We start from the raw sequence: 12,207 nt of genomic DNA on the forward strand, positions 1-12,207 counted from the left end.
AGTGCTGCCTTAGTCTAAGAACGCATTCACCACATCACACAGCATTTCACGTTGCCTGCTGTTAATGAAAGTCACTCTGAAAATCCCCAACCTGCCCCCAAATTGCTCTTCTCTTCCTTTCAGCTGCTCTGCCTGCCTCATAAATGCCACAAACCTAATCATCTTTATTTCTGTGTATGCCCCTTCTCACACAGAGGAGATAAAAGGTGCTCACCCATAAATGGACATGATTGGACCAGGTGAGGAGCAGATTTCTCTGCTGGAAAACAAGACATCACAATCAAACCAGTAAAACCTGGCAGTTTTCTGACAGATTGCTTTTAATGCAGGAGGCTGTTTGCATGCAAGTCTCGCCCACTCCACGCTTTACACACATATTCATATCTTAAAACCACTTGCAGCTTTAAAAAATATATATATGATGCTGCATTTGACAACAACGAAGATGTAACCAATCTTCCACTGCAAAAATACTGCCATAGTAAACTAAAGGTAAAGGCTTGCTGTAGGTGTAGGGAACCTCTGAGCCTCCAGATGTTGCTGAACTGCAACTCCCAACAGTCCCAGCAAGCATGGCCAATGGCTGGGAAGGATGGGAAATGATGTGCATCAGCAACCAGAGAGCTAAAGGTTCCCCATACTTTGTTTACCATCAACATGCTCATCTGGACTGCTTTGCTCCTCCTTGCCAACGCGTGGGAGAAACAAACCACAATCCCTGGCTTGGCATTGTGCCCAAACCTGATAGCCAAGGTTTGTTCTTGGCTTACTGACCATGGTTTGAGTGAAACAAACCACGGCCCCAGGTTCAGACATAGGATTGGCATATTGATGGTTTTACTTTGTTTTAAATTGCAACTGCTTGTAGGTTTGTTTTGTTATAACCCTGAGACCTTATGGTGAAGGATGGGTAAGAAAACTAATTAATAACACTAACAACAACAACAACAACAACAACAACAACAACAACAACGATTAATGTTGACTTCCTATCTGGCCTGCTGCCTGCCTCCTGCTCTCTTTCTCTTTTTCACTATCTTGGCAGTGGATAGATCACTGCGGTGTGGCAGAGGAGATAAGAACACAAGACAAGCTTGCTGGATCAAGCCAATGGCCCATCTAGTCTAGCATCCAGTTCTCACAGTCACCAAACATGTGAGGAAACCTGCAAGCAGAACCTGGGCACTTCCCACCATTTCCAGAAACTGATATTCGGAAGTGTTACCTCTTTCTCGCAATTTTTCTACACTGAAAAGTTCATTGAGAGCTGCTGTCCTAAAGATCTGGAGGTATCCAGGTTGGAGAAGACTGTTTTTCAAGCATACAACTACAAGTTCAATCCCTGACACCTCCAAATAGAACTCTTGTTAGAAACCCTGGAAAGTTGCTACCAGTCAGTGCAGAGAATATAGAACTTGATGGACCAGAACTTGGTGGATCTGACTTGCTGTGTTCCTCAAACCCATTCCAAAGGCCTCTGTTACCTGTCAAGAGTTTGATGGACCAAATCATCTTTGACTCAGATCATAGCTTCTGGGGGAGTAAACAGCACAACCTCAAGCAAATGCTTCTAATCAATGAAGATAAAACTTTATTAAATGAGGAGTCAGAATAGCTGCACATGACTCCACTTTATACCCCCTATCCTCTAAAATATACTGAGCCCTTAATTAGAGGTGTATGAAAACCTCCCATTCAAAAGTTCTACTAGCCTATCATTTCCAGACTGGATAAGGCAGGCATAGGCAAACTCGGCCCTCCAGATGTTTTGGGACTACAACTCCCATCATCCCTGACCACTCCTGTTAGCTAGTGATGATGGGAGTTGTAGTCCCAAAACATCTGGAGGGATGAGTTTGCCTATGCCTGGGAAAGGCTAGAGAGTTATTGATCGAGGAAATGTTTCTAAGTGACCAAGATCTGTGCCATATGTTAACTCTCCCCCCCCCCCGCATGGAAAATACATGTGTGTAGGAACAAGCCACATGCGGCCTTCTGTAAAACCATCTTCCAGCTGTGCTTCTCATTCATGAAAATCTCCAAGTGTTCAAGCACCCAGCTGCTCAAGGAATATACCTTCAAAGGAATCTTGCTGAGACATTACACTTGCCTGTTATGACCTTGGCTATTTTCTTTCTTGACAGAGATAAAGATGAAATAGGTTCCTCTTCTAATGACAGTTTGTCCTGAGAAGTGTGATGAAAACTACACTATCTGTGCAGATTACTGACCAACCTGTCACCGTGGCTGGTACTATAATTCTTTGTACACACTCTCTAGCTTCCCCCTCTCTCAGATGAAAAATTCTCCTGGGTGCTTTCCTCCTCCTCTTCCTCCCACAGCAACAACAAGCAAAGAATTGCTAAATTAAAGATCTTGGTACGAAAACTAGGTTTGCAGCCCAAGGGGGATAAGAACATAATAACATAAAAAGAGCTTGCTGGACCAGGTCAATGGCCCATCTAGTCCAGCATCCTGTTCTCACAGTGGCTGAACAGTTGCCTCTGGGAAACCAGCAGGCAGGATTCGAGCACAAGCGCACTCGCCCCTCCTGTGGTTTCCTGTGAATACAGGTCAACCAGCTGGAAAATCTACTTTGCTTTTCATGTATCGCCTTCAGAGTTTAGTGGGGGTTTTTTAATCACCCTTTCCCTTTTTGCAAAAGGCTGCAGATATCAGGACTATGTCTTACAGTGAAGGGCCCCCAATGTCAAGAGTTGCCAGCAATCTCAAAATTAGGTCTAGGTAATTACAGTGCTTTGACAATGGACTGTTTCTTCAAAAATTCAGTGAAAAGGGAAATTAGGTCTAGGTCAGAGTTGTGGTCCTTAAGCACTACCAATGGCTTTTTGGAAATGTTCCTTTAAGGTGCGGAATCTGATCTGGAATATAGCTCAGAGCCACACAAACACTCTGAAGAGACCAATTTTGAAACAACAAACAAACAAACAAACAAACAACAGCCTTTTATGCAGGTTTTCGGGGTAGCTTAAATAATGTAATTTCCCCTTGTGTTTATTTTTGTTATTTAGTTGATTTATGACCCACCCTTCACTAGAAGGCCCCAAGGCAGGTGACAGCAATTTCAAAATACAGAATTAAATGCAGTTCACAAGAAGTAATAGTCACAATAATAGGGTGAGCCCTAAAAGTATATAGCTCAAGGGACCTGAAGGAGTATCTCCACCCCCTTCATTCAGCCTGGACACTGAGGTCCACCTCTAAGGGACTATTCCCTCACTACAAGAAGTGAAGTTATGGGGAACCAGGCAGAAGGCCTTTTCGGTAGCAAAGGCCACCCTGTGGAACGCCCTCCCATCAGATGTCAAGAAGATAAATAACTACACAACTTTTAGAAGACATCTGAAGGTGGCCCTGTATCAGGAAGTTTTTAATGTTTCGTGTTTTATTATGTTTTTATATGTGCTGTAAGCTGCCCAGAGTGGCTGGGGCAACCCAGCCATATGCGTGGGGTATAAATAATAAAATGTAGTAGTAGTAGTAGTAGTAGTAGTAGTAGTAGTAAAGAGGAGCATCTTCAGCACATGGTAAAAAGTAAAGGGGCCCCTGACCATTAGGTCCAGTCGTGGCCGACTCTGGGGTTGCGGCACTCATCTCGCTTTATTGGCCGAGGGAGCCAGCATACAGCTTCCGGGTCATGTGGCCAGCATGACTAAGCCCCTTCTGGCAAACCAGAGCAGTGCACGGAAACGCCGTTTACCTTCCCGCCAGAGTGGTACCTATTTATCTACTTGCACTTTGACGTGCTTTTGAACTGCTAGGTTGGCAGGAGCAAGGATCAAGCAACGGGAGTTCACCCCAGTGCAGGGAGTCGAACTGCCGACCTTCTGATCAGCAAGTCCTAGGTTCTGTGGTTTAACCCACAGTGCCACCTGCGTCCCTCCTTCAGCACATGACAGAACTATATAATGAAGGTGGCAGATGGATGTCTGTGGGGAGGGAATTTCACACTGTTGGGGCTGCCACAGTGAATACCCTTTCCAGGGCCATCACCACACCCAAACTTCTGAGGGGGGGTGAAACTGTCAAAAAGGCCCCCTCAACTGATCTTAACACTTGGAAGCATCTGTAGGGAAGGAAGTGCTCTCTCAGATATTTGGGGTCTAAATCATTCTAGGGCTTTAAGCACTAAGGTGAAGCAGAGCCGGTGTGGGTTGTAGGCTAGCTAGGGAAAGTCTCAGAGGGCTGTATTTGGTGCCCAGGTCTGATGTCCCTCCCTCTGCTATAACATGTGGTTCATTTCAAATGTGACAGCACAGCTTTCCACATACCAAAGGCTACTCTTGTGTATGAAGGACATTTGCTGAAGAGTACTCTAATGCCATGCTTATGTACTTGTCGTACTGAAGACTGATCAATCTGGATGTCCGCCACTCATAACCACAAGAGCCTCTGCTTAAAGCCAGGTATATCCCCAATGGCTTTGCGCTGCTCCACAGGAAGCCCCAAATCAGCCTGCTGCTGCTGTTTGAAGTTAATTGCTTTGAAATCATCGAGCAGGTGAGCAGGAAAGGTTTGCATTGAGCATTTGCCACTTTTCTTCTGCATCTGAACAACCAAAGCTCAGGTTGAATGAATTAAAATGTCACCAGGGTGGAGGGGGTGAGACTTAAAAGCCATTTAAAAAAAAGAGGGAGGGAGGGAGGGAGGGAGGGAGGGAGGGAGGGCTGGAAACTTCTTACTGGCTAGATATGATTCCCCTTTAACATTATTAAGACCTTGGAAACAATTCATTTCAACAGTTGTCTTTGTTATATATAAAACAGATGAACCTCGCCACTTCTGTTTTTCATTGGTATGGTAATTAAGCCTCTATATATTACTGATTTCTGATATGAAATCAAAGCAAGGCCTGGAGGCACAGGCAGCTGCCTGCCAGCCAGCATACAGTGTAGGCAAGACGCCATGCCGAGTCAAATATGGCACAGACTCCCTTTCCCTATTGATAAACTGTCTCTAAAAGTCACTTCAACCTTGACAAGCACCAAACTCTTTAATGAGATTTATGGTCCATCATAAGGGCTACAAGAGACCAGCAGTTTGGAGGATGGGATTGAGGATCGTTCGTCTTCAACAAGTGGGCCATGCCCCAAACATTGATGGTATGAGGGCACCACCACCAGTTTAGGAGGGATGGGCAATGTCCCAGTGGCTTGCATGCAGAAGTTGCCAGGTGCACTCCCCAATGGCCTCTCCAGGTGGGGCTGAGAGATACTCCTGCCTGAAACCCTGGAGAGCTGCTGCCAGTCAGGGTAGACAATACTAAGCTCAATAGGCCAATGGTCTGGTTCAGAACAAGGCAGCTTTCTATGTTGCCATGTTTAGAGTTTAGTGGAGAAAGTCAGAAAGGAAAGGGGGGGGCAGATAGAAACTCTGATGCAGATGGGGAAAGAGCTCAGAAGAGTGGCACAGAAACATAGGAAGCTGCCAGGAAGTATCAAAGCAGAACAGGCCACAGCTCTGACAGGCAGCAGCTCTTCAGGGTTTCAGGCAGGAGACATTCATAGCCCTATCTGGAGATGCCAGGAAATGAACCCAAAACCTTCTGGGTGCAAAGGAGATGCTCTACCACTGAGCTAACCCCATTCCTAGATTGTGGAAGCCAGAATCTGCGGTAGGCAGATGGTGCTGCAGGGGTGGGGGTGGGGGGAATGCCTGTTGTCATCCAAAACATCTGGTACCAGATTGGGGAGGAGGGAACTGTTCTAAGGCTCACAACCCAAGTTCTCCAGAATTCACCAGTGGGATATAAAGACATCCAAATCTCCAAGACTAACAAATGCAGTAATTATATTTAATGAAAAGAGTACACTGAGATATCAAGGCTAATCCCGGGGTAACGTTTGCAAAGGCTACCAGAGAATAGTTAATTTAGGAGTTGGCTAACATCCCTCTCCCTACAGCCTCCAAAAAAACCCTCTCGCAAATGAAATATGCTGGATCTTTGCCCAGTGAGCGGAAATAAAAGTTATGAATAATGCTTCCTTCTCCATCATTGTCAGTGCTTTAATATTCCTAATTATTTTTAAAAGCTGGAATATTTAATGTAAAGAGGGTTCCACTTTAAAGAGAGAAATCCCCTTCCCAAATTAGTGGCCTTTTGTGATTCACATAATGGTATTTGTCCAAAGCCCTGTACGGATATTCAGTGTGGGCTGCATTTTTCAGTATGCAGATTATGCAAATTTGGACATACATCTTTGTGGGTTTGTGGAGGGCACAGGGACTGCTGCCACCATCACTATTCATCACCACTACCCTGAGCGCCTTCAAGGGGAAGGACGGGTGGGATAGAGATTCAAGAAATGATAAAATAATCAACAACAAGCGTAAAGAGGAACAATGCAGAATGTCTGCACAAGGGTGCAAATACCTATATAGAGGCTGGAACCTTATCCATGCCTTGTCTTTGTTACACCAACTGGAGTTTTTACGGCTCTGCCATTGCCCCACCCTGCCATTTGCCCCCAAACCATACGTGTTACAGAAGTATGCATTGTGTCTGTGGGCAAAAAGAAAAAGAGGAAAAGAAAAGAAGATGATAAAAAGACTAATCCAGAATAATATGACTTCTGGGCAATATTTCACAATCATTTTTACCAAGGGCTTTTAAAAAGCTTTTCTATTAATAGCCACTCAGTATTTCACCCAGACTTGCTAGCTCTTATCAGCCTGCCTTCTGAGGAAAAGATTCCCCCGTCTTTAAGACAAGGGAATTTAACATTCTTAAGTGGAACCGTACACCACTTATTGGCAGCTGTGAGTGCCCATGCCTAGAGTGGGTATGGTGTGGCTCAGGGGTAAAGCACCTGCTTTGCACGCAGGAGGTCCCAGGTTCAATCCCTGGCACTTCCAGTTCAACTAGTTTTTGTCCACTTCGGAGCAGTCTCTATTGGGTGTGATCCACACTGAGTTCTGGCCACTTACTGGGAGCCTGTGCTAGGAAATCCCTTGCCTGGGCAATTAGGCAACCCATTCCTCATGCACACCCTCTTTTGGTTCCTGTTCAAACAAGGTTTCCCACCTATTCTTTGAGTTCCCCCAAACACATCGCTTTCTTTCCTCAGGATCAGTGTAACCCTTTAGGAATTAACTGGATACAGCCATAAACTACACCCTCACTCTTCAACTACTGTAATCCCAGCCTCCATAACCAAAACTTTCAGCTACCTGCATAGCCATATGGACTTGGGAGGTGTTATGTACTGAGTTGAATAGAATCCAAAATGCAGCAGTCTGATTGATCCGCAGGAGCCACCCAATCCAGCTCCAGGTAGAAGTGAATCCGCAACCTGATTGGCCTACAGGAGAATCCTGGAATTAGCCAATCACGTGCAGCCCATTGTGTAAATAATGTATATAAAGCAGATATTTTGGGGGAACATTCATTCCTCCTCACCACTATGAGCTGAATAAAGAGCATGAAATCCACTCTCAACTCCAAGTATATTTCAGGAAGGGAGAGAAAATGCTTCTTGTTAGTCAATGTGCTTCCCTAATCCTTCAAACCCAAATCTGTGATGCAGAAGAGGGAGTGTTCCAGCCTTCCAACAGAAAGAACCAAAATACCATTCCATCATCATCTTCATCTCCACAGATGTTTGTTGAAATTTCTAATCGATACCCAGAATAGAAGGGAGGCCGCCCACTCAGTTAACTACAATATGTTTATTGGACAGAGCTGTATTATTTACCCATCTGTTCCAGCAGAGTTAACAAGATTATTACCATTATTTGGAGAAATAGATGTGTCACCTTATATTGCGTAACTCTGATGTTTACTTTCAAGTACACGTTCTAGAATGAGTCTGCCAAGCCAGCAAATGGGGTGTTTTGCCAAATTAGCAAAAGATCAGACAAATTTGGCCTTCTTTTGTCAGTTGGGATGCAGGTGCACAGAAGTTATCCTTCCGAGAGGATAAAGCCATAACGAGTTTTGCTGATATTAACTGCCCCAGTTCCCCTGAGCAAAACAGATAAACGTCCAAAGCTATAGCACCAAAAATGTATTTGAAAAACCATAACTATATGCCCCATTTGACTGTTCCTTTAAAGAGAAAAGAGAATTGTTCAAAAGCATATTTTACTCTTGTTTCATAAAAAAGCTTCCTGAGAACAATGTTGTGGTTGTTGTGGTTTTTTTTAAGAAAGTGAGCTCCTAAAGTGGTAGAGCAGAACAAGGAGAGAGTGTAACCTTGCTGTGACTCGAGTTTCTTATGTAAAACACAATAACCAGTACGTGAGCTGCATGATGATGGAGCTCAGCGGTGACTCAGCACTTGTTTCGTATGCAGGAAGTCCCAAGTTCAGTCCCTGGGGTCACCACTTAAAGAGACTTCAAACTGCAGAGACAGAGGGAGACCTTGGAGAGCCACTGCCAGTCTAGAAATGAAGAGGAAGATGGACAGTGGTCCATCCATAGGATAGGACCTATTCTCAACACTACTGGTTATTAGAATTCTGGTAGAGATATCTATATCATCTATCTATCTATCTATCTATCTATCTATCCATGTTGTGGTAGGTGGCTCTTCATCTGACCCAGCAAGAAATTCCTTAGCTTATTATATTATTCAGAGCATACGAGCATACCCTCTTTAAAGAAATTAATGCCTTAAGACATTAGTTACGCCTCAATGTTAATCATCCTCATTATAAGGGCATCTTATTAGTAATCAAAGAATTAAATACCATGTTCTTCATGAACAAAATGATGCCCTAACTAAAAAATAATAATAATTAAACGCACAAATCATAAAACAAGTATACTCAGCTGTTTCATAAAACTTAATGTACACCAGGGGACCACAGAAGTTCAGATATGCTAGGATTAAAAAAAATGTTAGGCTGTGAAATGTTGAAGTCCCTGGCAGTAAATGACAATGGACTAGGCCAACCTTCCCACAAAGGCCATAATGGCTGGAGCTGTTGGGGCACTGTGGCCCCAAATATCCAGAGAGCACCAGGCAGGTCAAAGGCTGAACTTGGGGGGGGGGGGCAAGAGTCTGCCTGTATATTCAGGAGGCCCAGCACAAAAACAAGGCAAATTCAAATAGGTACTGGGGCACAAGTGCCCTGAGAGATCCCACTACTAACTCCTGCTAACATTACTAAATAATAATAATATTTATTTCTTTTTTTAAAAATGAACTTTGGGTTTGCCTCTAAGGTCCTATAAATTGTCCTTGAGGATGAAAGCATCAGTGACATCCATAGTCCTACATACACATACCGCTCTGGAATGATTCAACTTTCAAGGCTTTTGGGGTGTGGGGCAAATACAATATGATATCCAGAAGCCATTAGATGCTCTAGTGCTAAGGGACAGGATGGGGAAGATGATGCTAATTAAAAACTCAGAGTAGGCATCAGGAGTGGGAGGCAGTCCCATAGGACAGCTGTTTGGCATGGGCCACCTGAGCCCTGGAACCAGCCCCAGTGCAAGGCATGGCTTTGTTTGCAACGGTTAAAAAGAAGAAGGAAAGAGCAAGATAGCATGAAGCCAGGAGGAGAGGGAAGCTCTGCAAAGCTTACCAGTAACGATGACATAGACATCAAACCATAAAGGGTCTGCAGCACTTGAACAACCACGTTCCATTCAGCAACCACTACAGCTTTTATATCTGGGTGCCAAGGCGGGTGGGTGGAGAGAAGAATCACATCCCCCCCCCCCCCCCATATAGCAGAAAGAACCCAGTAATGGGGAAATGGGATAACCTCCCTACTACAGAAGCTCAAGCTCAACAGAAGATGCTTATATGCTTGGACAGCGAGCAACAAATGAGTCATGGTGCATTCATGACATTATCAAAACCAACTGACCAAAATAAATAAATAAATAACAGGATAAAAACCAGTAACAGGTTTGCTGCTTCGTTTGCATTGTTGTTCTCATCTCAGGATAGACAAATGAAACCAAAAGATTTACCAAAAGGCACTGTCCTCTTGGGACGTCTATATAGGAAGGCTATGGAGAATCAATGCTGTGTTTTCTACTCACCGCTGGAACAATCTGGGCCCCCCCAGCCAGGTTCACAGTGACACGTGTCGGGAGAAACACACCTTCCGTGGACACATTCTTCTGTGCAGAGAGCTGGAAACAGGGAAGAAAATCATATATCTGTTATGTTGCAATGTAAGGGGAGCAATGTAAGGGGTGCGATTTGTGTAGATTACCAGCAGAGATTTTTTTTTTACTTGTCTGCATCCTTAAGGGTTTTATAACGTATGGCAATATATTTTTCACACACAAAAACAATGAACCCAAATCATCTGGGCTGAGCCTCCATAGGGCACTGAACATGCCTTGAATGAGGACTTCACCATCTTGCCTGGCTCTGCTCAAGAGCTATTAAGGCATAATGGTTTGTTTGGATGTAATGCTAAACCATGGTTTAGTGTTACCAGAAAGAGCCTTAGCCCCTCCTTACAGCTGCACTGGAAGAGAGGGGGGCGGGAATGCGTAAGTCCGAGGCTCCCTGCAGCTTCTTCCAGCAATATAAGACAATGGTTTAGTGTTATGTCCGAATTAGACTATTCACTGGATTCAGATACAGCAGGGAGAGGTCCTGCAGGATCTGAAAGACAGATGTTGCTTTGATCAAGATAGAAGCTCAGAGTTAACCAGACGATGTGGCATTCACACAATCAGAAGACCTGATCTCTGTGAGGATTCTGATGAAGATATAGAGGGCATTAACCCTCCCCCCCCCCCGCCCCCCGCCGTACCAATCCAGGCTGAAAGTTCCAACCTACTATTTACATTGGAGGGGTATCTTTCTGCCACTGGAAGCTTTCCCCTCCTAGTGCAATTGTGGGAGCAAGAAGACTGGAATGAATCAGAATTACAGTCTGGGGGAGAATTAAAGGGTTAAAGCCACAAACACCCCCACCATCACTACCAGGATCCCAGTCTGAATCGGGGGGCCCATGCCTGCCATTTGAAAAAGAAAGTATTTCACAAAATTGCTAAATGTGTGAACAATATTTTGTTACTTTGGTGCAACAAAAACAGCAAATCAGTATTGTATTGTATTGTATTGTATTGTATTGTATTGTATTGTATTGTACTATATTCAACCAAATTTGTAAGATATCAGAAAATAAGACATTTGTTACAGTGTCATTCCCACCTCCTCCTGATTGGAGAGCTATACAGATTCATGCAAAAAAGAGTACACACACACACAATGTTATCCAATAGTCAGTTTTAATGGCTGGATTTTACAGTGCAGCATCAGACTGTAATTAGCAGCCAGACACCCTGTTGCCACAACTCTACTGAGCACTTAAAAATCTAAGTCTTACATTGTGCTTTTCCTTAGCATTTAAAGAGCTTTGCAGACTTTATCTCAATAATCCTTAAAATATCTCTTGCACAGAAACCTGGGCATTAAATAAGAATCCTAAGAATATGGGAAGCTGCCTTATACAGACTCAGGCCATTGGTCCATGTAGCTCAGTATTGACTTCACTGACTGGCAGCAGCTCTATAACCAGTCTATCAGTCCAACCCAGACATTCTGCATGCAGAGTAGATGTTCTACCATTGAGTTCCATCCCTTCCTACAGCACAAGCCAGTGGTAGACAAGAATTGGACCCAAGCAATTATGAAGAGGAATCTGAATTCTGAAAAGTCCTGACTTTACCCAATAATCTTGAGTGGCCTCAATTATTCTCGCTGCAAAATGGAAATAGAAAGACTTACTAGGCAGAGTTCGGAAGACAAATGAGCTAGAGGGTTTGAAAGATGCTTTGCACCTCTGAAGAGAAGAAGTTTTGATTAACTGCCTACACTGAAAATGGCAGCTTTGGGTTCAATACATCAAATCTACCCTCCCACTTGAAAATTGAGTTGCAGTTAGTGCAAGTTTCTATATCTGTCCCATGAATTAGTATTTTTTGGTGGGGTGGGAGAGAGAGAAAGAGAGAAAAGAATGTGTCCTGCTGTAATCTTTAGCATTTAATTAATTTTTCATTCTATTAACATTCCACATAATAGGACAGTGGTCCCCACGGCACTCTTCCTAATGTACTTTTGCAAACGATCTCGCCATTTAATGGAACTATAAAAATTACTTGTACCAAAAGGTCAAGCTAAAATAAAGATGAGCCTGCGCTCTTAGGCACTCCCCTATTCTGCATACTGCCAAAGACCCCAGGGGTAAAGAAAACTCTCTCTTGCA

At 43.8% G+C, this 12,207-nt stretch overlaps 1 protein-coding gene and 1 non-coding gene across 8 annotated transcripts in view; one reads left to right on the forward strand and one right to left on the reverse strand.

The window, feature by feature from the left end:
• MEGF11 (multiple EGF like domains 11) overlaps nt 1-12,207 on the reverse strand; it is a 339,710-nt gene that overhangs the window by 218,759 nt on the left and 108,744 nt on the right. For all 7 annotated transcript variants that reach the window (XM_028705587.2, XM_028705582.2, XM_028705584.2 and 4 more), the window contains exon 6: nt 10,022-10,114. In XM_028705587.2, the coding sequence (XP_028561420.2) occupies nt 10,022-10,114 (93 nt within the window). The remainder of the gene's footprint in view (nt 1-10,021; nt 10,115-12,207) is intronic.
• On the forward strand, nt 6,803-6,876 carry TRNAA-UGC (transfer RNA alanine (anticodon UGC)). Its single transcript has one exon. It is a non-coding gene; the product is annotated as a tRNA-Ala (tRNA).

The sequence above is a fragment of the Podarcis muralis genome, chromosome 14 (assembly GCF_964188315.1).
Source record: "Podarcis muralis chromosome 14, rPodMur119.hap1.1, whole genome shotgun sequence".
In the NCBI taxonomy this organism is placed as follows: domain Eukaryota; kingdom Metazoa; phylum Chordata; class Lepidosauria; order Squamata; family Lacertidae; genus Podarcis; species Podarcis muralis.